Here is a 24,640-nt window from a genome sequence, read left to right on the forward strand (position 1 = left end):
TTGTTTGTTTATTTATTTAGAGACAGGGTCTTGTTCTGAACTCCTGGGCTCAAGCAATCCTCCTGCCTCAGGTCTACTCTTCCAGGTGTCCCTTCATTTCTGACAAACCTAAATATGCTAAACATGATGAAGGTTGGGACAGGGAGACAGTAATAGAATGTGCTAATGTTTTTTTTCTTATTTGGGAGGTAAGGGTAATAATATATAATGTACGTTTGTTTGTAACTGGGCATTGAACCTACCATTGTGATCCTCCTGTCTCAACTTCCCATGTACTGGGATTATAGGTGTGTGCTATCAGACCTAGCTTATATGGCGCTTTTTTTTTTTAAAGCAAGAAGAAAAGTATAAAGAAGCAGAAAAAGTGAGACAAATAAGTTAAGATGGCAGAATTCTTTAAATATATTAAAATAGCATTTCTAATAATGCAAACAATTTACTAGTAAAAACATAAAACACTGACAGATCAAACAACAAAATCTACACATATGGTGGGGTGTTTTTGTTTTTGGTGGTACTGGGGTTCCTGGAAAGCCTTCTACCTCCGGGCTAAACTCCCAGACCTATTTTATATTTTATTTGGAAACAGGGTCTCTTTAAGCCAGCGAGGCTGGCTTCGAACCAACGCGATCTTCCTGTCTCCACCTCCCAAGTATGGGGATTACAAACTTGCGCCATCACGCCCGGCTTGTTTTTTTTTTTTTTTTTTTTTTAAGAGACTGGAGGATCGTGGTTCATGAACAGCCTCAGCTACCTATCGAGGCACTTTGCAACTCAGGAGACCCTGTTTCAAAAACAATAGGACTAGCCAGGTGTGGTGGCGCATGCTTGTAATCCCCATGCTTGGAAGGCTGAGACAGGAGGATCGCACAGGTTCGAAGCCAGCCTCAGCTACTTAGTGAGGCTCTCAGCAACTTAGTGAGACCCTGTTTCCAAATAAAATATAAAATGGGTCTGGGAGTATAGCCCGGAGGTAGAAAGCCTCTGGGTTCCACCCCCAATACCACACACCAAAAAAAAAACTAAAAAATGCTGGGGTTGCAAGTGTGCGCCTGGCTCAGTTTTTCTGTTTGTTTTTAAAGGCTGGGAGAGTAACTCAGTGCTAGAGTGTGTACTTGCTTATCACGGGCAAGACCCTGGGCTCAATCCAGGCACCAAAAGAAAATAAATATATAACAGAAATATGAAACCTTCAGTAGAACCAATTTTTTTTTGTGTGTGTGGCACTGGGGATTAAACCCAGGGGCATTCTACTGCTGAGCTACACCCCCAGACCTATTTTATTCTTTATTTTTGAAACAGGGTCTCACTAAGTTGCAGAGGGCCTCACTAAGTAGCTGAGGCTGGCGACGAACCTAGATCTTGTCTCAGCCTCCCAAGTACAGGGATTACAAGTGTGCGCCACCATGCCCGGCAACAGAATCAGTTTTTCTTCTCTCAGTTTTCATTTGAATTATGCAATAAAACACTAGTTATTTTCCTAGTAATATTAGCATTACTTAGATAGTAAAATGAGAACAAGGAAAGGTAACAGTGATCTGAGGAGCTGTTGGATTCAGAGCATTACAAAGGCCAGTCTCAGTGGGTATCCTCCAAAGGAATCTTCTTAGGAGTCTACATAATCCTAAAAGAGCCCTAAAATGTGGAGTTGGTACTTAGTTCATGCAGAGTAAAGATTACTTGTTATTCAGAAACCCTAGAAGTTCACTCTATCAGGTATTTCCTGGAGTCACAGTAGTAACCCAGACTTCTGAGGCTGTACTGTGAAGCAGCAGAGAGCAGGGACAGATGATCCAATGAACCAGAGTGACAGAAGAATTCTCAGCAGCAACTTAGAAAAACATAAGATTGCTCCCAAATTTTATTAATAGTATTGTTAATTGCAAAATACTAAGGAATAGGGACAAAATGAAAAACTATTACTACCAAGCTTGCTCTATTATTTATTTTTGTGGTATCGGGGATTGAACCCAGGTTGTTACACCACTGAGCTATACTCCCAGCCCTTTTTAATTTTTCTTATGTTGATACAGAGTTTTACTAAATAGTGAGGCTGGTCTCAAACCTGCGACTCTCCTGTCTCAGCCTCCAAAGTACTAGATTTACAAGCTTGTGCAAGTACACCTGGCTAGGCTTGCTTTAGAGCAGTGATTTTCTACTGGGGCAGTTTTTCCCTTTGTGGATCTTTAGATATGTCTGAAGACAGTGTTTCACTGTGTTGCCCAGGCTAGCCTTGAACTTGCTATCCTGCCTCAGCCTCTTGAACAGCTAGAATTATAAGCATAAGCCACTGCATCCAGCTTGGTTGGATTTTTTTTTTTTTTTCAGTACTGGGGCTGTAGCTCAGAGGTAGAATACCCCTGGGTTCCATCCCCAGTACTAGAAAAACAAACAAACAAAACAACAACAACAAAAAAAAAACTGAAAAAAGGATATATCAATTTCTAGCTTTTAAAATTAGTATTATTACTATACTGGGGATTGGATGGGGAGAGGGGTTCTACTGCTGAGATACACCTCAGCCCTTTTTATTCTTTTATTTCTCACTAAGTTAGTGTGCACTGGCCTTGAACCTGTGATCCTCCTGAGATTACAGGCAGGTTTCACTAAGCCTGACTCCAACCATGTATTTGTAACAGAAATCCAATTTGGTGGTGGGTCGAATTAAAAAAAAAATTGAATGACTCAGATCGGAAGTATTTTTGTTTAGGATTATATATGCATTAATAAGACTGGTCCATACTTTTTTTCCCCTCATGTTGCCACTGTGGCTAAGGCTGGCTTTGGTCCACTGTTAAGTTTTGATATCAAGATTATGAAAGTCTCAAACTGATTCAGGCACTGTTTATTTGGTTTCTCACACCTTGAGAAAGACTGTACAAGACTAGAACTTTTTCCTTGAATGTTCAGTAAAACTTCTTACAAAAATGTTAAGGTTTGCTGGGCGTGGTGGTGCACGCTTGAAATCCCCACGCTTGGGAGGCGGAGACAGGAAGATCGTGCAGGTTCGAAGCCAGCCTCACTGGCTTAAGAGACCCTGTTTCCAAATAAAATATAAAATAGGTCTGGGAGTGTAGCCCGGAGGTAGAAGGGTTCCATCTCCAGTACCACCCAAAAAAAAAAAAAAAAGTTAAGGTTTACCGCTTGTGTGCTTGCTTTCTAAAATTTTAAATTAAAAATTATACACATATACACACAGAGAAAAGTTAACTCCTAAGTGTAAAGTTTGATTGATTATCACAGTATCAATTTTACCTCCCATACATCTCCTCAGGCTGACCCTGAATTCTGCAAGAGACCTGATGAGTCAATGGGAACTGACTCTAAATACATTAAAATAACTGTGCTATGGTGACAGGCATACTATTTAACAGGTCTAGAAGATGGTATTAAAAATCCAATTCAGCTGGGTGTGGTGGCGCACGCTTGTAATCTCAGCATTCGGAAGGCTGAGACAGGAGGATCCCTGTCTGCGGACAGCCTCAGCTACTTAGCGAGGTCCTTCACAATTCAGTGAGACCCTGTTTCAAAATAAAGAATAAAAAATAGGCATCAAGTGTAGCTTGGAGGTCAAATGCTCCTGGGTTCCATCCCCAGACATGAAAAAAAAATTCAATTCAGCAGGAAAGTCTAAAAGACGCTATTATAAATTCAATTCATCAGGCAAGGCCACTGAATTGCTTTTCGCCTACTGGACCAGTTTATCCTGAAGAAGGTTTTTAAAGAGAGCTGGGATCTGGGAGTGTGCACATGCGAGCAAGTGTTCTGCCACTGACCTATTCCCCTCTTTCTGAGAGAGGAGGGTTTTTTTTTTTTTTTTTTTTTTTGCGGGTTTGAACCCAGGGGCATTTGTCCTCCGAGCTACACCCCCAGCCCTATTTTTTTATTCTTTATTTTTTTGAAACAGGGTCTCACTAAGTTGCAGAGGGCCTCACTAAGTAGCTGAGGCTGTCCGCGAACTGCGATCCTCCGGTCTCAGCCTCCCAAATGCTGAGATTACAAGCGTGCGCCACCACGCCCGGCTTGAGAGAGGAGGTTTTAATTCAAGCTACCAAAGCCTTTTCTGAGAAACTATTGGTTTAAAAATATTGCTAAAATGATTTTTTACTATTTTGACCCATTTTAGTAATCCTAACGCTGTGTCAGCTCCAAACTGTCCGTTTTACTAGTGACACCCTTTCCCTACCTCTACTGCACATATGTTTCTGGTTAGATAATGAACAACTCAAACTTCTCTGCCTATTAGAAACAGAAGCAATTTAATAATTTAGAGGAAAGATGTGCTTTTCATGGTCTGGAAAAATCTTTCAATAAAAGCTTAACTATTCCTGATTTAACTATAAAATAAAGGAAGGCTGGGCGTGGTGGCACATGCTTGTAATCCCAGCATTCGGGAGGCTGAGACCTCACGGACAGCCTCAGCTACTTAGTGAGGCCCTTCGCAGCTCAGCGAGACCCTGTTTCAAAATAAAGAATAAAAAATTGGGCAGGGGTGTAGCTCAGAGGTCAAATACCCCTGGGTTCCATCCCCAGACCCGCAAAAAATATATATAAATAAATAAATAAATAAAATAAAAGAAGTAAAGGAAGACTTTTTTCCCCCCTGCAATACTGGGAATTGAACCCAGGAATATTCTACCTCTGACCTATACTCCCAACACATTTATTTATTTATTTATTTATTTATTCATTCATTCATTCATTCATTCGTTTATTTGTTTATTTTTGTGGCACTGGGGATTGAACCCAGAGGCATTTTACCTCTGAGCTAAACCCTCAGCCCAATTTTTAAAATGTCTTATTTGGAAATAGGGTCTCATTAAGTTGTGAAGAGCCTTGCTAAGTTTCGAAGCTGGCTTTGAACCTGTGATCCTTCTGTCTCAGCCTCCCAAGTACTGGGATTACAAGTATGTACCACCATGCTTGGCTAAGGAAGACTAGTTTTGAGCAGTATAAATGAACTCTCCAATATAGAGTATAGAAGGTTTGGGGTTTCAGCTTAGGTAAACATGTGCATGTGTAAAATCCTGGGTTTTGTCTCCAGCACTGGAAAGAGAGAGAGAGAGAGAGAGAGAGAGAGAGAGAGAGAGAGAGAGAGAGAGAGACAGAGAGAGATAGATAGATATATGACAGCACTTATACCCAAAGCTAGCACACTGGTAATTAGATTTCCATGTTTACGTTAAATCATCTACTTAACAAATATTCACTGGATATCCAGGGTGTTAGGTACAGTTCTAGTGTATACACTCACTCAAAGAAAAAAAGAGTTAAGATTTCATTAGCTCTTCTCATTAACTGAAAGACTCTTCTAAGCCCTTAACCTAGAAAGAGCACAAAGGAGTATCCCGTTTCTTTAACTCACACTCTGAAGCAAACAAGCCATATCAAGTACTTTCCCTACTTTGGACTCTGAGAACGTATTTTCCACAGCTGCTTTGCAATATTCAAACAGCTAAAAGTTCAGCAATGTACAAAAGACCCAAACACAAACACAAATATGACTGTTAATGTATTAAGAAGCATTTAACCTCACTCATAATTAAAGTATAAATAAAAACTAGAAATGCCATTTTCACCTATTAGTAAAACCAAAATATAAGATTGATAATACCAACTTTTCATGATACAGAGCCAAGCGTTCCTCCATATACCTTATCGTGGAAGCTTTTATTTGTCTTTTTGAAATGTACATACTCTTTTCCTAAGGAATTCTATTATTAGGAATTTATCCTACAAATATACTGGCAATGAGAATACAGGATATGAGCATGAGATGCTTAATGCAACGTAATTTGTAACAGTAAAATAACTAGAAATAACCTAAACACTCATGAAAAGGGAAGTGGCTAAGTAAAAATATTGGAAAGAGTGCACTAGAATACTATTCCACCACCATCAAAGGGATGAGGCCGATTTTTTTTTTTTTTTTTTGCACTAAGGATTGAGACCAGGGGCAATCTACCTTCAAGCTACACCTCCAGCCCTTTTATATTTTTTGTTTTGAAACAAGGTTTTTGAGAGCTTATGAAATTCATGTCCAAATTTATTGCAATTCCAATAAGTAATACCTAGATAAAACTAATTTGCTTTCATAACCTGTTTCAGACATAAGAAACAGAAATCCAAAATTCTGTAGATTACTTAAACCTATGCTGCTTATGAAATACCTTCAGTAACTAAAATGAGGTGATCAAAAGACTAAGAAAATCTAGGTGTTATGGTCCAGGCCTGTAATCCCGGTTCTTGAGACAGGAGACTCATAGGTTTATGGCCAGACTCAGAAACTTAACAAGGCTCTCAGCAACTGAGCAAGACCCCATGATAATAAGCCGGGCGTGGTGGCACATGCTTGTAATCGCAGAGCTTGGGAGGATGAGACAGGAAGATTGCACAGGTTTGAAGCCAGCCTCAACTACTTAGTGAGGCTCTCAGCAACTTAGTGAGTTTCTGTTTCTAAATAAAATATAAAAGAAGTCTGGGAGTATAGCCCAGAGGTAGAAAAGCCCCTGGGTTTCACCCCCAGTACAACACAAAAATTTAATAATAATAATAATAATTAATAAGAAGAAGAAGCAGAAGGCTGGGGTGTGGCTCAGGTAGACTATCCCTAGGTTCAATCTCTAGTGTCAAATAAAAAAAAAAAAGATAATATAAAGGAAAAAGTAGTTGCAAAATCTTATGGTATTATAAGATATAGTATCTTTTCAAAATTATCTTAGAGAGCTGAGCTTGCACAGGTTTGAAGCCAGACTTAGCTATTTAGTGAGGTTCTCAGAAACTTAGTGAGACCCTGTTTCCAAATAAAATATAAAATAGGTCTGGGAGTGTAGACCGGAGGTAGAAGTCCCCTGAGTTCCATCCCTAGTACCACCAAAAAAAAAAAAAAAAAAAAAAAAAGTCTTAGGAAAAAAGCTCTAATCTTGGATTACTTGTGTGTGTTATCCTCTGAGCTACACCCCCAGCCCTTTTTATTTTGATTTTGAGACAGGATATTGCTAAGATGCTGAGAGGCTGGCTTGGAACCTGCGATCCTCTTATCTCCCAAGTACTGAGGTTATAAGAATGCACCACCACACACGGCTCTAGATTTTTTTTTTTTTTGGTAGTACTAGGGGTGGGCCGGAGGCTTTCTACCTCTGGGCTATACTCCCAGGCCTATTTTTTATTTTATTTGGAAACAGGGTCTCACTAAGTTGCTGAGAGCCTAAGTAGCTGAGGCTGGCTTCAAACCTGTGCGATCCTCCTGTCTCAGCCTCCCAAGCACAGGGAATACAAGCGTGTGCCACCATGCCCGGCTAGATTATTTTTTAACCATAGTCATATAAAATTATTTTAAAGTAACTAAATGTGTGTGTGTGGGGGGGGTACTGTTAATTGAACCCAGGGGCATTCTACTTCCAAGCTACATTCTCAGACTGATTTTATTTCTTATTTGGAAACAGGGTCTCACTAGGTTGCTGAGAGCCTCACTAAATTGCCGAGGCGGTTCTTGAAAAGTAGAAAAGGAGACTGAAGGTAGGATTAGAGAGGAAAGTAGTGTCTGTTAGTACAGGGGTAAAAGATGACTTTAGAGTTAGTTCCCACTGAATACTATACCTAACAGCTGGCTGTGTTCCCCTGTGATGGAGTTCTGACTCGGGTCTGAAAAACAAACAATTGAAAAGAAAAGAAAAAAATGAATGACTAAAACAAATATTTTTAAAAATTTAGCAACAAAAGTCAACCAAGGAAATAAGCAAACAAACAAAATAAAAACTTAAGAAACATTAATGAAAGAATAAAAATATAATGACTTATTATAAAAATGATTACATTCTCACACTGAATTACTACATGGCCCAGAAATTCCATTTCTAAGAATACAATCAAAAACTGAAAACAGGGACTCAGAAACATAAATGACAAAGTTTACAGCAGCATTTTCCATAATGGCCAAAAGGCAGAAACAACCCAGTGTCCTCCAACAGATGAATAAACAAATGTGGTGAACTGGAATATTATTCAGCTTATAAAAACAAATAGAATTCTGAAACACGCTACATGCTACAATATGAATGAAATTTGAAAACATTATGCTAATAAGCCAGACACAAAAGGAAAAATATTATGATTCGTTTATATGAAATATTGAGAAAAGGCCAGTTTATAGAGACAGAAAGTAAATCAGTGGTTAAGAGGAGCTGAGTGGAGTGCAGCATGAATGATAGCGCTTAGTGAGGAGAGTTGCTGTTTGGGGTGGTAAGAGACTTAGGAAACACTAAGTGATAATGGCTATATGACACTGCAGATATAATTAGTGCCAGTAAACTGTACACTAAAATGTGGTTAAGATGGTAAATTTTGTGTTACATATATTACCACAATAAAGAAGAAAATTAAAATCAAGCCAGGCATGGTAGCGCACATCTGTAATCCCAGTACTTGGGAGGCAGAGATCACAGGTTTGAGGACAGCCTCAACAACACCAGACTCTCAGCAAGCTAATGAGACCCTTGTTTCAAAAAAATAAAATAAAGGCCCCGCGTGGTGGCGCACGCTTGTAATCCCAGCATTTGGAAGGCTGAGACAGGAGGATCACAGTCCGAGGACAGCCTCAGCTACTTAGTGAGGCCCTTTGCAACTCAGTGAGACTCTGTTTCAAAATAAAGAACAAGACATAGGGCTGAGGGTGTACCCTGGAGGTAGAATTTCCCTGGTCAAAAAAATAAAAATAAAATAAAATAAGCTGGGGTGGTGGCACACGCGTGTAATCCCAGCATTCAGGAGGCAAAGACCAGGGGATTGAGGTTTGCCGACAACCTCAGCTACTTAGCGAGGCCCTTCGCAACTCAGTGAGACCCTGTTTCAAAAATAAAAAAGACTAAAAAATAGGACTAGGTACAGTGTAGCTCAGAGGTAGAATGCCTCTGGGTTCTATCCCCAGTACTATAAATAAATAAACAAATAAATAAATAGGGTTGGGGGTGTAGTTCATGGGTAGAACCTCTCCCCCAGGTTTAGTCCTCAGTACCAAAAACAAACAAACAAAAACTCCAAATCATCACACAAATTCGACCATGCACGTTTCCATAAAGCAGAAGGATAATCCAGGACCTATGATGTTTTCTCTTCAATGACAAAATACATTATGAAAACAGCTCAAAGTCGAGACATGAGTAATGCACTCCTTACTTCCAGCAGACATCCTCTACTTAGACATTAAAATGGCTCTAGAAAATACCGATATTTTTTCCGAAATCTGAAATAAAATTAATGGCAATAAGCCAACTTCCTAATGTAAGAGATATTGATAATCGCCATTTAACAATCAACCACCTCCTTATTTTAAAGGCTTGATAAGCATTAAGGGCTAAATACGGAAAAGACCCTGTGCTCCACTTCCCTCAAAGATTAAATCTTGTCAGACACTGAGGATTATATCTGGGTTCCCTGACTGTGTCTGAGGAAATAAAAATAAATTTGGACTGGTGTGTGTGTGTGTGTGTGTGTGTGTGTGTGTGTGTGTGTGTGTGTGTGTGTATGGGGAAAATACATCTTTATATAGTAACTTTAATGTTAAGAAAACATTAAGCTTAATGTTTCTCCAATGATGATGTAAAGAACAAATTACATGCAAAACACTTGTGATTTTGTCAACAATATCAGATATCTTCAAAGTCAAATATTCAAGTAATATTTTCCATGATGCATATGTGTATGTAGGTTTTCTATGTAATTTAAATAACTCTAACACTTTAAAATATGCATCCCAGGGCTGGGGAAACAGCTCAGTGGCAAAGTGCTTGCACAGCATGTGTAAAGCCTAGGGTTCCACCCCCAGCAAAGTCATGGATAAATGAATGAATAAATAAGAATTAAAAGCTGGCCATGGTGGCATACGCTTATAATCCCAGCATTTGGGAGGCTGAGACAAGAGGATTGTGGTTTGTGGACAGCCTCAGCACTACTTAGTGAGGCCCTTTGCAATTCAGTGAGACCCTGTTTCAAAATAAAGAGAAAAATAGGGCAGGGATTGTAACTCAGAGGAAGAATGCCCCTGAGTTCCATCCCCAGTACTGGGAAAAAAATAATTAAAAATTGGGCATGTTGGCCCAGGCCTGTAATCCCAGTATTTGGGAAGCTGAAACAGAAGAATCACAGGTTTGTGATCAGCTTCAGCAATTTAGCAAGGCTGTCAACAAACTAGAGACCCTTGTTTCAAAGAAAAAAAGGGGGGGGGGGGCTGGGGTTGTAGCTCAGAGGTAGAATACCCCTGGGTTCAATTCTCAGTACCACAAAAATAATAAATAAATACATAAATACATAAATAAATAATAAAAATAAAGAAAAAAGAATTAAAAACGTGTATGCTGGCCAGAAATAAATAATCAGAATACTTAATAAATTCACCAGGTGTGGTGGCGCAGGCTTGTAATCTCCGCGCTAGGGAGGCTGAGACTGGAAGATCACACAGATTTGAAGCCAGCCTCAGCTACTTAGTGAGGCTCTCAGCAACTTAGTGAGACCTTGTTTTCAAATAAAAAAATAATATAGGTCTGGGAGTATAGCCTGGAGGTAGGAAGCCTCTGGGTTCTACCCCCAGTACCACCAAAAAAAAAAAACTTAATAAATTCTGATTTCTGATGTCCACTAGAGTATACCCTACATATGCTCATTGAGTAGAAAGTAACTATAATTTTACATGCTATGTGTCTGGGTATAGTAGTGCACACTTATAATCCCAGTACTTGGGAAGCTGAGACAGGAGGATTGCAGGTTTGTGACCAGCCTCAGTTATGCCCCTCAGAACTTACTGAGACCCTATTTCAAAAATAAAGTGGGGCATGGTGGCGTACGCTTGTAATTCCCACATTTGGGAGGCGGAGACAGGAGGATCACGCAGGTTCGAAGCCAGCTGTGCTGGCTTAAGAGATCCTGTTTCCAAATTTAAAAAAAAGTATAAAATGGGTGTCTGGGAGTGTAGCCAGGAGGTAGAAGGGCTTACAGGAACTCCAGTACCACCAAAAAAAAGTATTAAAAAATAGGTCTGGGAGTATAGCCCAGAGGTAGAAGGGTTGGGTTTCCAGGAACCTCAGTACCACCAATAAATAAATAAATAAATAAATAAATAAATAAATAAATAAATAAAAATAGGGCTGGGGGTATACCTTGGGGGTACAATGTTCCTGGGTTCTTACCCCAGTACCACCAAAAAAAAAAAAAAAAAAAAAGAAGAAAGAAAAGAAAAGAAAGAAAAAAAGAGAAAAGAAAAAAGATGCTATGTAAACTTTTGTGTGTGTGTGTGGGGGGGGGGGGGATACTGGCGATGGTACCCAGGGTCCTTCTACCTCTGGGCTTGTTCCCCAGACGTATTTTATATTTTATTTGGAAAAAAGGTCTCACTAAGTTGCTGAGAGCCTCACTAAGTAGCTGAGGCTGGCTTTGAACCTGAAAAATCCTCCTCAGCTTCCCAAATATTAGGATTACAAGTGTACCTCATCATGCTTGGCTCACTGTGAATGTTTTAAGAGATAATCTCACTGGGCGTGGTGGCGCAAGTTTATAATCCCAGTGCTTGGGAGGCTGAGACAGGAGGATTGCACAGGTTCGAAGCCAGCCTCAGCTACTTAGTGAGGCTCTCAGCAACTTAGTGAGACCCTGTTTCCAAATAAAGTATAAAATAGGTCTGGGAGTATAGCCTGGATATAGGTAGAAAGCCACTGGGTTCCACCCCCAGTACCACCAAAAGATAGAAAGAGAGAGGGAGAGGGAGAGGGAGAGGGAGAGAGACTCTCAAAAGTTTCCTTCTTTTTTTTTTTCTTTGTGAAACTGGGCATGGGACCCTGGGGCATTCTACCTCTACTCACTAAGTTGCTGATGCTGGCCTCAAATCTACCATCCTCCTGTCTGCCTCCCAATTACTGAGATTACAAGCTTGCATCACCATGCTTGGTTTAAACTTTTCACATACCATTCACAGCAGAGAACTTGAAGCATATAAAGGTTAGCTTATCTCTTGCAGCTCAAACTCAGCATAAAAGTCCACAGAAGTCTTTTATTTTCTTTTTTGTACTGGAGATTGAACCCAGGGGGCTCTACCACTGTGCTACATCCTCAGTCATTTAAATTTTTTATTTTGTATCAGGGTTTTGCTAAGTTATTATGCACTGGCCTTGAATCCGCAATACTCCCATCTCAGCCTTCCAATATCGGGATTACAGGTATGCATCACTGTGCCCATCTCAGCATAGAAGTCTTTATTAAACATAAAATTATTAATTTAAGTAACATTGTCAATCAGAAACCAGTTACCTGATTCTTTAAAGAAATAGGCATGACCAACTGTATATACACTGGGACAATTAAATGATATTTTTACTTAATATCCTTTTATTTCAGGATACCAAACATCTAAAATCACTGAAGGGGTGTGTGTGTGTGTGAGAGAGAGAGAGAGAGAGATAGAGAGAGAGAGAGAGAGGGGGGGGGGAGGGAGACAGAGAAAGAGAGGGGGGAGGATTGAACCCATGGGCATTCTAACCTCTGACCTACATTTCTAACCTTATTTTTAATTAAAAAAAATTTTTTTTAATTTTTTGTGGCAATGGAGATTGAACCCACAGAAATTCTACCTCTGAGCTACACCTCCCACCCTACTTTATTTTTTATTTGGAAACAGGGTCTCACTAAGTTGCTGAGAGCCTAACTAAGTTGCTAAGACTGGTCACAAACCTGTGATTCTCCTGTGTCACTATTCCAAATACTAGGATTACAAGCATGTACCACCGCATCTAGCTAAAATCACTAGTCTTAATGTAATGCATTTCTAACTTTCCAGACTCCATTAAAAAAAAAACAAACAAAAAAAAAAAACCAAAGCAGAAGAAACTATTTAAACTGAAAATTAGGAACCGGGCGTGGTGGCGCACGCTTGTAATCCCAGCATTTGGGAGGCTAAGACAGGAGGATCACGGTTCGCAGATGGCCTCAGCTACTTAGTGAGGCTCTCTGCAATTTAGTGAGACCCTGTTTCAAAATAAAAAATAAAAAATAAAAAATAAAAAATAGGGCTGGGAGTGTCTCTTGGAGGTAGAATGCCCCTGGGTTCCCCAGTACTGCAAATAAATAAAAATAAAAAATAAAAAAATAAACTGAAAATTAGTGTAAGATTGTTAAAAATGAAACCAAAGATAATTACAGCATGCTAACATTCATATTTATTAGATTTGGTTTTCCTATATGGGTAGGTTTTCTAACCTAAGTGGGAAAACAAGTAGAAATAAGGTAAAATCTAAAAACCCTATCCTCTTTATATAACATTTTTAATGAAACTAGATAGACCCAGAAAAACTTATATAACACTTTAAATGGGGTTTAAGTAAGTAATTAGTTCTTTGTTTCTAGCCTACCCATAGAGCCCAAAGGTCTTTATTTAAAATGCTAATAAGAGCCAGGCGTGGTGGCCTATGCTTGTAATCCCCGAGCTTGGGAGGCTGACACAGGAGGACCATGCAGGTTCAAAGCCAGCCTCAGCTACTTAGTGAGGCTCTCAGCAACTTTGTAAGACCCTGTTTCCAAATAAAATATAAAAAAAAAAATAATAATAATAATAATAATAATATAGAATGTCAATAGGAATATAATTTTTAAAAGATATATAGAGACTACTTATACCAAAAGAGAAAATTTAGCTGAGATTTATGGTTTATAGTTTAGTTCAAACCATCTGTCATGTAAGTGATTTGTATAGACAGTTGCCACAGACAGACTGGTTACAGTAGCATAGAACCAGGGGATACATCAAGTAAGACAATATTCCTTATGACCTAAGTGCATATTAGTATATTAATAAGAATTTTGTGAGAAGATGGCTTGGGGCAGGGATGCCAAGTAAACTTGGCAAATGTACTTAATAGCTAAGTAGGTTTCTGTGATGAATACTTTCTCATACCCTTCAATATGCTAATGGCTTTCTAGCTAATCTCCAAAAGAATAGTCTGCATTCCTAAAGGTCTCACAGAGATAACCCACTGTGCACCACATCCTTTAACTGTGTCCTCTGGTATACACTTTGGGGACGCTGGACTAATGTGGATCTATTACTATGGCAAAAGGTAACTCCCTGGATTTTCGTTCCCACTTGTTCACTCATTTGCTCATTCAGCACTCTTCCATTAAACCAGTATTTTCAAAATCTGCCTACTCAAAACAATCATGGAGTGTTTGTTAAACCACACATTCCTGGGTCACATAACTAACCCTAATGACTCAATTTCATGGGAGGACCTCAGTTTCTATAGTTTTACCAACTGCATTGGGTAACTACAGGCATACCTCCAAGATACTGTGGGTTTGGTTCCAGACCAAGGCAATAAAGCAAATATCACAAAAGTGAGTCATACAAATTTTCTGGTTTCCAGGTACCCATGAAAGTTATGTTTATTGTAGTCTATTGAGTGTGTGATGGCATAATGCCCTTAAAGTGTTTTATTGGTAAAGAATGCTAATGATTATCTGAGTCTTCAGTGACCTGTAATCTTTTTGCTGGTGGGGGGAGGTCTTACCTCAATGTTGATGGCTGCAGACTGATCAGGGAGGTGGCTGCCTGAAGCTGAGGAAGCTATGGCAATTTCTCTTCTTTTCATTCCCCTTCCTTTCCCTTGCCCTCTTCCTGTATTGGGGGATTAAACCCAGGTCCCTATGCATGCTAGGCAAGTGCTCTAGCATCCAGTTAAATCTCAGACCTTTTTATTTTGAGACAGTGTCTAGCTAAATTGCCCAGCCTGGCCTTGAGATTACAATCCTCTTGCCTCAGCCTCTAGCATAACTGTGATCACAAGCATTCACCACATGGCCAGCACAATTTTCCTTCCTTCCTTCCTTTCCTTTCTTGCAGTACTAAAGATGGAGCCTAGGGACATCTTACCTCCAAGTTACACCCCAGTCCTATTTTTTATTCTTTATTTTGAAACAAGGTCTCACTAAGTAGCTCAGGCTCCACGAACCGAGATCCTCCTGTCTCAGCCTCCCAAGTAACTGGGATTACAAGCATGCAACACTACGCCTAGCTTGGGCAACACACTTTCATAAAATAAGACACCAATGAAGTCTGCCAGGAATGACTCTTGCTTTTATGAAATTTCTCTGCAGCAAATGATGCTGTTTGGTAGCATTTTATCTACAGTAGAACTTCTTGTTAAACTGGAGTGAGTCCTCTCAAACCCTGTCATTGTTTTCTCAACTAAATTTCTAAATCCTTTGCTGCCACTTTAATAACATTCACGGCATCTTCACAAGTAGATACCATCGCAAGAGACCACTCTGCTCATCCAGAAGAAACAACTCCTCATCCATTAATAGTTTATCATAAAGTTGCGGCAATTCAGTCATACACTCAGATTCCAATTCTAATTCCAGTTGTCTTGCTATTTCTTTCTTTCTTTTTTGAGGGTATTACAAGCTGACACAACGCCCAGCTGTGTCTTGATATTTCTACCATATCTGCAGTTACTTGCTCCACTGAAGTCTTGAATCCCTCCTGGTCAAATCTGCAGGCAGGAATCAACTCCTTCCAAACTCCAATTAATGTTGATATTTTGCCTCTTTCTATGAATCATGAATGCCTGTTTTTGGTGGTGGGGAATGAACCCAGGAGCATTCTACATCTAAGCTACACCCTCAGTCCAAATTTTTTATTCTTTATTTTGAAAGAGTCTAAGTTACAGAGGGCTCCAGTCTCAGCCTCCCAAGTACTGGGATTATAAGTGTGTGCTACCACACCCAGTTTTGTCTAGTTATTTCTACCACATCTGCGGTTATTTCCTCCACTGAAGTTTTGAATCCCTCACAGTCAAACTTTCAGGCAGGAAACAACTTCTAAACTTCCATTAATGTTGGTATTTTGCCTCTTCCCGGGAATCATGAATGCTTTTTTTTGTGGGGTAGTGGTATTAGGGATAGAACCTAGGAGCCTTCTACCTCCAAGCTATTAGCTCAGCCCATTTTATATTTTATTTGGAAACAGGTTCTTGATAAATTGCTGAGAACCTCACTAAATTGCTGAAGCTGGCTTCAAATCTGGGATTCTCCTGTCTCAGCCTCCCAAGTACTGTGTTACAGGAGTGCACCACCTAGCCCAGCTTGAATGTTCTTAATGACATCAAGAACCGGTGAGTCCTTTCCAGGTTTTCAAGTTCCTTTGCCCAGATACATAAGAGGAATCATTAGTTACAGCAGCTATAGCCTCAGGCAGTTCATTTCTTGATAACACAAGAACATCAAAATTACTCCTTGGTCTATGAGCTTCCAAATGAATACTGTGTTAAGTAGGTATGAAAAAATTTTTAATCTCATCATCTGCCTCCATCAGAGTTCCTGGGTGACTAGGTGCATTGCCAACAAGCAGTTGTATTCTGACTTCTGAGCAAGTCTCAACAATGGGCTTAAAATCTACTTAGAAGCAGATGTGCTATCACCCAGGTTTTGTTGTTCCATTTATAGAACACAGGCAATGCAGATTTGGTGTAATTCTTAGGGGACCTAGGATTTTTGGAATGGTAAATGACTATCTTCAACCTAAAGTCATGAGCTGCATTGGCTTTTTTTTTTTTTTTTTTTTTTTTTTGGTGGTACCGGGGTTCCTGGAAACCCTTCTACCTCCGGGCTACACTCGTTTTTATTTGGAAACAGGGTCTCTTAAGCCAGCGCGGCTGGCTTCGAACCTGTGAGATCCTCCTGTCTCTGCCTCCCAAGCATGGGGATTACAAGCGTGCGACACCACTTCTGGCTGCATCGGCTCTTTAGATAGATAGAAAGATAGCCCTCCTTCTGAGCTAGGCATTAAATACTCTACCTCTGAAAATCCTCGATGGCATATTCTTTCTATGTAAGGCTTTTAACAAATCAACACTTTAACCTGTTGTTTGGTGTCCCCACTCTCATCAGTCATCTTTGTTAGGTCTTCTGGATAACCTGATGCAGCCTCTCTTTCAGAAGTTGCTAATTCATGGCTGGGCACAGCTGTGCCCACCAGTAATCCCAGTACTTAGGAGGCTGAGACCGGAGGATCATAGGTTCAGGTGAACCTCAGAAACTTAGCTGGGCCTGTTAAAAGAAAGGCCTGGGAATATATCTTAGATGTAGAATAGAATGTTCCTGGGTGTGATTCTCAGTTCAAAGAAAAAGGAAGGAAGGTTGGTTAGTTGCCTCCCTCACTTTATACTTTAATGTTATGGAGAGAGCTTCTTTCCTTAAGCTTCATGAACCAGTCCCTGCTAGTTTCAAGCTTTCCTTCTGTGGCTTCCTCACCTCTCTGTCTCCAAAGAACTGAACAAAGTTGAGGGGCCTTGCTCTGTTTTACCAGGCTTAGGCTTAAGGGAGTGTTGTGGCTGGTTTGACCTTTCGTCCATACCTCTCAAACTTTCTCCCTATCAGCAATAAGGCCATTTCAATTTCTTATCATGTATGTGTTTACTTGTTCCACCAAAACTTTCTTTTCACTTATGACATGGCTAACATAAGAGGCCTTTTTACCTATCTTGGGTTTCAATGTGCCTTCCTCACTAAAATTACTAATTTTTAGCTTTTGATTTAAAGTGAGAGACAAGTTAGGCATGGTGGCACCTGCCTGTAATCTGAGAATTTGGGAGGCTGAGACAGGATGATCCAGGGTTCAAGGACAGCCTCAGCAACTTATTGAGAACCTGTTTCAAAATAAAAATAAAAAAGGCGGGGAGTGAGCCAGGCATGGTGACACATACTTGTAATCCTAGTATTTGAGAGGCTGAAACAGGAGATCCAGGTTACTTAGTGAGGCTCTCAGCAACTCAGTAAGACCTTGTTTCAAAATAAAAAAATTTGCCGGGCGTGGTGGCGCACGCTTGTACTCCCCGTGCTTGGGAGGCAGAGACAGGAGGATCGCGCAGGTTTGAAGCCAGCCGCGCGCGCTGGCTCAAGAGACCCTGTTTCCAAATAATGTAAAAAAAAAAAAAATATGTCTGGGAGTGTAGCCCGGAGGTAGAAGGGCTTCCAGGAACCCCAGTACCACCAAAAAAAAAAAAAAAAAAAAAACCCACAAAATAAAAAAATTTGAGCTGGAGTTGGGCATGGTGGTGCACTCTTGTAATCCCAACATTTGGGAGGCTGAGACAGGAGGATCGTGGTTCGCGGCCAGCCTCAGCTACTTAGTGAGGCCCTCTGCAACTCAGTGATATTTTGTTTCAAAATATAGAATAAAAAATAGGGCTGGGGGTGTATCTCAGAGGTAGACTGCCCCTGGGTTCCATCCCCAGCACAAGGGAAAAAAAAGGCTGGAGTGTACCTCAGAGATAGAGTGTCCCTGGGTTCCATCCCTAATCCCAATAACTTTTTTTTTTTGCAGTACTAGGGATGGAACCCAGGGGTATTCTACCTTCAAGCAACACCATCAGCCCTATTTTTTATTCTTTATTTTTGACAGGGTCTCACTGAGTTGCAAAGGGCCCCAACTAAGTAGCTGAGGCTGTCAGCAAACCTCGATCCTCCACCACAGCCTCCCAAATGGTGGATTACAAGTGTGCACCATAATTAACAGTGAGAGACATGCTGCTCGTCCTTTCACTTGAACACTTACAGGCCATTGCAGGGTTATCAGTCTCAGGGAATAGAAGGCTTAAGGACAGACAGGGGAGATAAGAAGTCAGTGGAAGGGTCAGAACACACATTTGCTAGGCTTGCCACCTTACATGGCTGAGGGTTCATGATGCCTCCAAACAACCACAACCGTAACATCATAGATCACTGCTACAGATCACAGAAGAGATATAAAATAAAGAAGTCTGAAATGTTGCAAGAATTACCAAAATATGGCACAGACACATGAGCACATATTGGAAACATGACACAGACAGACGTGCTCACCTCAGGGTTGCCAGAGACCTCCAGTGTAAAATGACTAAGTAAAAGATACAGTCTCTGTGACGCACAGTCAGAGCGCAGTAAAATGAGGCGCACCTGGGCTAAAACTCCATTCACTCCTCCATTCAGCCATCCTTTCAAACATTTGAATGACTAATAAGACCAGGCATTTTTCTTGTGCTAGGGACACAACAATAAAAAAATTCTGTTCTTATGAAGACAAGGGAGATATGTAATAAATTTAAAAACCAGGCATGTGGTACACACTTGTAATCCCAATACTTCAGAGACTGAGGCAGGAGGACCACAGGTTCATAGCCAGCCTCGGCTGTTTAGAAAGGCCCTAAGCAACTTAGTGAGATCTTGTTTGAAAAATAAATAATAAAAAATAGGGCTAAGGGTGTAGCTCAGAGGTAGAATGTCCCTGGGTTCAATCCCCAGTCCACAGGGGAAAACAAATTTAAAAGTTGGGTACGGTGGCACATACCTGTAATCCCCATTATTGGGAGGCTGAGGTAAGAGGATCGAAGACTCAAGGCCAGTCTCAGCAATTTAGCAAGACCCTCAGCAACTTAGTGAGACCTTGTTTTTGTTTTTTGCAGTACTGGGGATGGAACCCAGGGCATTCTACCTCTGAGCTACACTTCCAGCCCTATTTTTTATTCTTTATTTTGAAACATGGTCTCACTGAGTTGCAAAGGGCCTCACTAAGTAGCTGAGGCTGTCTGTGAACTGTGATCCTCCTGTCTCGGCTTTCCAAATGCTGGGATTACAAGCATTTGGCACCAAGCCTGACTAGACCTTGTTTCAAAATAAAAAAAAAAAATAAAATAGTGATGGGAGTATATGAGTTTAATCCCTAGTGCCACACACAAATATAAATAGAAACCAAAAAATAAAAGGAAGAAGAGGTCTGCAAATTAGGTAGCATTATCTTAGAGATCTTGGTAAGTAATAAAAATTTTACTTTGTAAATGATACTGAGTAACTAAAAGATTTTAAACAGCAGCACAACAGGTCTGATTTTTTTTTTAAAGAGGTAGGCTTCTGGTTGGAGAAAAGAATGTAAGAAGAGCAAGAATAGAAAAGGGGGATCTAGCCGGGCGTGGTGGTGCACTCTTGTAATCCTAGCATTTGGGAGGCTGAGCCTGGAGGATGGCAGTTCACGGACAGCCTCAGCTACTTAGTGAGGTTTTCTGCAACTTAGTGAGACCTTGTTTCAAAATAAAGAATAAAAAATAGGGTAAGGGTATATATAGCTCAGAGGTAGAATGCCCCTGAGTTCCATCCCCAGACCTGCAAAAAATAAACATAAAAAAACAAAATAAAGAATACAAAATATGCCGGGCGTGGTGGCCCACGCTTGTAATCCCAGCATTCAAGAGGTTGAGACCTGGAGGATCGCGGTTCGCAGACAGCCTCAGCTACTCAGTGAGGCAGGCCCTCTGCAATTCAGTGAGACCCGGTTTCAAAATAAAGAATAAAAAACAGGGCAGGGGGTGTAGCTTGGAGGTCAAATGCCCCTGGGTTCCATCCCCAGACCCGCAAAAAAAAAAAAAAAAAAAAAAAAAAAAATACAAAATAGGGCATGGGGTGTAGCTCAGAGGTTGAATGCTCCTGGGTTCCATCCCCAGACCCACAAAAAAGTAAATACATACAGGAGGATCGCGCAGGTTCGTAGTCAGCCTCGCTGGCTTAAGAGACCCTGTTTCCAAATAAATAAAAAAAGGTCTGGGAGTGTAGCCCAGAGGGAGAAGGGCTTCTAGGAACCCCAGTGCCACCAAAAAAAAAAAAAAAGTAAATACATAAAAATAAAAATAAATGAAAAGGAGGATCTAATTAATAATCTATTGAGCCAGGCATGGTGACTCACACCTGTAATACCATACTTCGGAGGCTAAAACAGGAGGATAGCAGATTTCCGGCCAGCCTCAGCTACTTAGTGAGGCCCTCCACTACTTAGTAAGATCCTGTTTGAAAATAAAGTAAGAAAATGGAGCTAGGGGGTGTAGTTCAGAGGTAGAACATCCCTGGATTCAATCTTCAGTGCCACCCCAAAAAATTATAAAACAAATAAAAAATTAAATAACAGAATGGAGGACTGGTGGGAAAAGTAGTTTGTGTGTTAGATTAGATATTAGATCTGGCTGGGCTTAGTGGTGCACAATTGTAATCCCCACGCATGGGAGGCTGAGACAGGAGGATCACGCAGGTTCGAAGCCAGCCTCAGCTACTTAGTGAGGCTCTCAGCAACTTAGTGAGACCCTGTTTCCAAATAAAATATAAAAATGGTCTGGGAGTGTAGCCCGGAGGTAGAAAGCCTCTGGGTTCCACCCTCAGTACCACCAAAAAATAAAAAAAAAATATTAGATGTGAAAAGGCCTCTCAGATAATGTGATATTTGAGCAGAAACTTGAAGTATCTACCCATACAAATATATACAGGAAGAATATTCTAGGCAGAGGGAACATTTAATACAAAGATGCATATTGGCAAATTCAGCAAACAGCAAGGAAGCCACTTTGCAAACAGCATAGGCAGTATTGACAGTGACAGGACACAGGATAAGAAATGAATTTAGGTGGTGGCACAGGGGCATGGATCATATGAGGCCTTCCAGGATACAGTCAGGGCTCTTGATTTTACTGAGTGAAAAAAGCCATTGGAAATTGTTTTGTTTTTGGTACTATAGACTGAACCTAGGGGCATTCTACCTCAAGGGTAAACCCCTAGCCAGCCAGGTTGCCTGCCTCCCCCCCTCCCCCCCCCCCTTTCGTGCTGGGGATTGAACTCAGGTGCACTTTACCTCTGAACTACACCCCAGCCTTATTTTTCATTCCTTATTTTGAAAGAGGGTCTCACTGAGTTGCAGAGGGCCTCACTAAGTAGCTGAGGCTGGCTGCGAAACTAGATCATCCTGTCTCAGCCTCCCAAATGCTGGGATTGTAAGTGTGTGCCACTATGCCCAGTTCCCCGAGCCCTTTTAATTAAAAGAAAGAAAGAAAGAAAGAAAGAAAGAAAGAAAGAAAGAAAGAAAGAAAGAAAGAAAGAAAGGAAAAGAAAAAAACTAAAACAGGATCTCACTAAGTTGCTAAGGGTCTTGCTAAATTGCTAAGGCTGTCCTTGAACCTGCATTCTCCTGTCTCAGCCTCCCAAGTACTGAGATTACAGGCATGTGCCACCATGCCCAGCTGAAAGGTGTTAATTTATATTTAACAGAATCCTTGTAGCTGTTATATGGAAAGTAAATTTTGGGGGTAGGTAAGCAAGGAAGGGAATAATTATAAGACTATTACAATAGTTCAAGAGAAGAAAACAGGCCGGGCGTGGTGGGCACACTTGTAATCCCAGCATTCAGGAGGCTGAGCCTGAAGGATCGCGGTTTGTGGACAGCCTCAGCTACTTAGTGAGACCCAGTTTCAAAATAAATAATACAAAATAGGGCAGGGGGTGTAGCTCGGAGTTCAAATGCCCCTGAGTTCCATCCCCAGACCCACAAAAAAGGAAAAGAAAAGAAAACAGTAGTTTGTATCTGGACAGGAGTGGTCAAAGTTGGATATGCTGGCCATATATATATAGGAGAGAGTGATAAAGGAGAGAGTGACAAGATTAGCATGCAGATAGACTGGGTTTAAGGTAGGAGAGAAAATAAAGGAGTCATAATTTTTCCAGAGCAATCAGATTAACAGAGATACCATTTATTGAGTAGTGAAAGACTAGGAAAAGAGCAAGGTTTTTCTAGGACAACCAATAGGGAATTCTGTACAATGACAAAAGAGTGGCATGGTTTTGTGCTAAGATGTGAGGTTCCCCAATACCTGATAAATGATTCTAAGTACGAATTCATTTTAAGAGATGGAAGCAATTCAAATGCCCACTGGTGAATAAACCAAATATAGTATACGCATTCAGTAAAATATTCAGTCTTAAAAAGGAAGGAAATCTGGAGAGCCAGGCGTGGTGGCACATGCTTGTAATCCCAGCATTTGGGAGGCTGAGACAGGAGGATCACAGTTTGCAGATAGCCTTAACAACTTAGTGAGGCCCTTTGCAACTCAGTGAGACCCTGTTTCAAAATAAATAATAAAAAATAGGGTAGGGGTATAGCTTGAAGGCAGAATGCTACTGGGAACCATCCTCAGTACTGCAAATTAAAGAAAGAAAAAAAAAGGAAGAGCCGGGTGTGGTGGCGCACGCTTGTAATCCCCGCGCTTGGGAGGCTGAGACAGGAGGATGGCATGGGTTCGAAGTTAGCCTCAGCTGCTTAGTGAGGCTCTCAGCAACTTAGTGAGACACTGTTTCCAAATAAAATATACAAAAGGTCTGGGAGTAGAGCCCGGAGGTAGAAAGCCTCTGGGTTCCACCCCCAGTACCACCAAAAAAAAAAAAAAAAAAAAAAAAGGAAGGAAATGTGAACACAAGCAATAACATGGATGAATCTTGAGGTCAGCATGCTGAATGAAGTCAGTCAGTCACAAATACCATATGGTTCCACTTGTATGAGGTACCTAGAGTAGCCAAATTGATAGAAATAGAAAAGAGGATGGTGTAGCTGGGTGTGATGGCACATGCTTTTAATCCCAGCACTTGGGAGGCTGAGACAGGAGTATCGTGGTTCACAGCCAGCCTCGGCTACTTAGTGAGGCCCTTTGCAACTCAGTGAGACCCTGTTTCAAAATAAAGAATAAAAAATAGAGCTGGAGGTGTAGCGTGGAGGTAGAATGCCCCTGGCTTCTATCTCCAGTACCAAAAATAAAGAGAGAGAGTAAATAAACCGAATATGGTGGCACACAGCTGTAATCCCAGTACTTGGGAGGCTGACACAGGAAGGTCACAGGATCTGGGCCAGCCTCAGCTACTTAGTGAGGCCCTTTGCAACTTAGTGAGACCTTGTTTCAAAATAAAGAATAAAAGATTGGGCTGGGGGTATAGCTTGGAGATAGAATGCCCTGGATTCAATCCCCAGTACCCCCCCCACACACAAAGTTAAATACTGTAAGTTTTATAGTCCCCCCCCCCCCTGTACTGGGGATGGAACCTACGGGCATTCTACCTCCAAGTTACATCCCAGCCCTATTTTTTTTCTTTTTCTTTTTTCTTTTTTTGCAGTACTGAGACGGAACCCAGGGGCACTGTACCTTTGAGCTACACCCCTAGCCCTATTTTTTAGTCTTTTTATTTTTGTTTCACTGAGTTGTGAAGGATCACTAAGTAGCTGAGGCTGTCTGAGAACCGCAATCCTTTGGTCTAAGCCTCCTGAATATTGGGATTACAAGCGTGCACCACCACTCACCACTCCCAACTCCCAACCCTATTTTTTGTTTTTATTTTTTTGTGTGTGGTACTGGGGATGGAACTTGGGACCTTCTACCTCTGGGCTACACTCCTATTTTATATTTTATTTGGAAACAAGGTCTCACTAAGTTGCTGAGGGCCTCACTACATAGCTGAGGCTGGCTTCAAACCTGTGCAATCCTCCTGTCTCAACCTCCCAAATAGTGGGATTACAAGTGTACACCACCACACTCAGGTTATTTTTTTGTTTTGAAACAAGGTCTCACTATGTGGTCGAGGGCCTAAGTAGCTGAAGCTAGCTGCAAACAAGCGATCCTCCTGTCTCAGCCTCCCAAGTACTGGGATTACAAGCATGCACCACCACCATGCCTGGCAATTTTGTAGTTTTATGTTATGGTTCTTACCACAATTTTTTTTAAATGCCTTTTTTTGGTGTGTGGTACTGAGGATTGAACCCAGAAGCATTCTA

The 24,640-nt window shown here is 40.9% G+C and overlaps 1 protein-coding gene across 3 annotated transcripts in view; it reads right to left on the minus strand.

Annotated features, from left to right (window-relative positions):
- Positions 1-24,640, minus strand: part of SLC12A6 (solute carrier family 12 member 6) — a gene marked incomplete at both ends in the record, with an annotated part of 124,191 nt that overhangs the window by 52,461 nt on the left and 47,090 nt on the right. For 2 of the 3 annotated variants that reach the window (XM_080706949.1, XM_080706951.1), the window contains one exon: positions 7,600-7,644. The exons of the other annotated variant lie outside the window; for it this stretch is intronic. In XM_080706949.1, the coding sequence (XP_080563075.1) occupies positions 7,600-7,644 (45 nt within the window). The remainder of the gene's footprint in view (positions 1-7,599; positions 7,645-24,640) is intronic. 3 annotated transcript variants of the gene reach the window in all.

Source organism: Muscardinus avellanarius, assembly GCF_963383645.1.
Source record: "Muscardinus avellanarius genome assembly, chromosome: 12".
NCBI lineage: Eukaryota > Metazoa > Chordata > Mammalia > Rodentia > Gliridae > Muscardinus > Muscardinus avellanarius.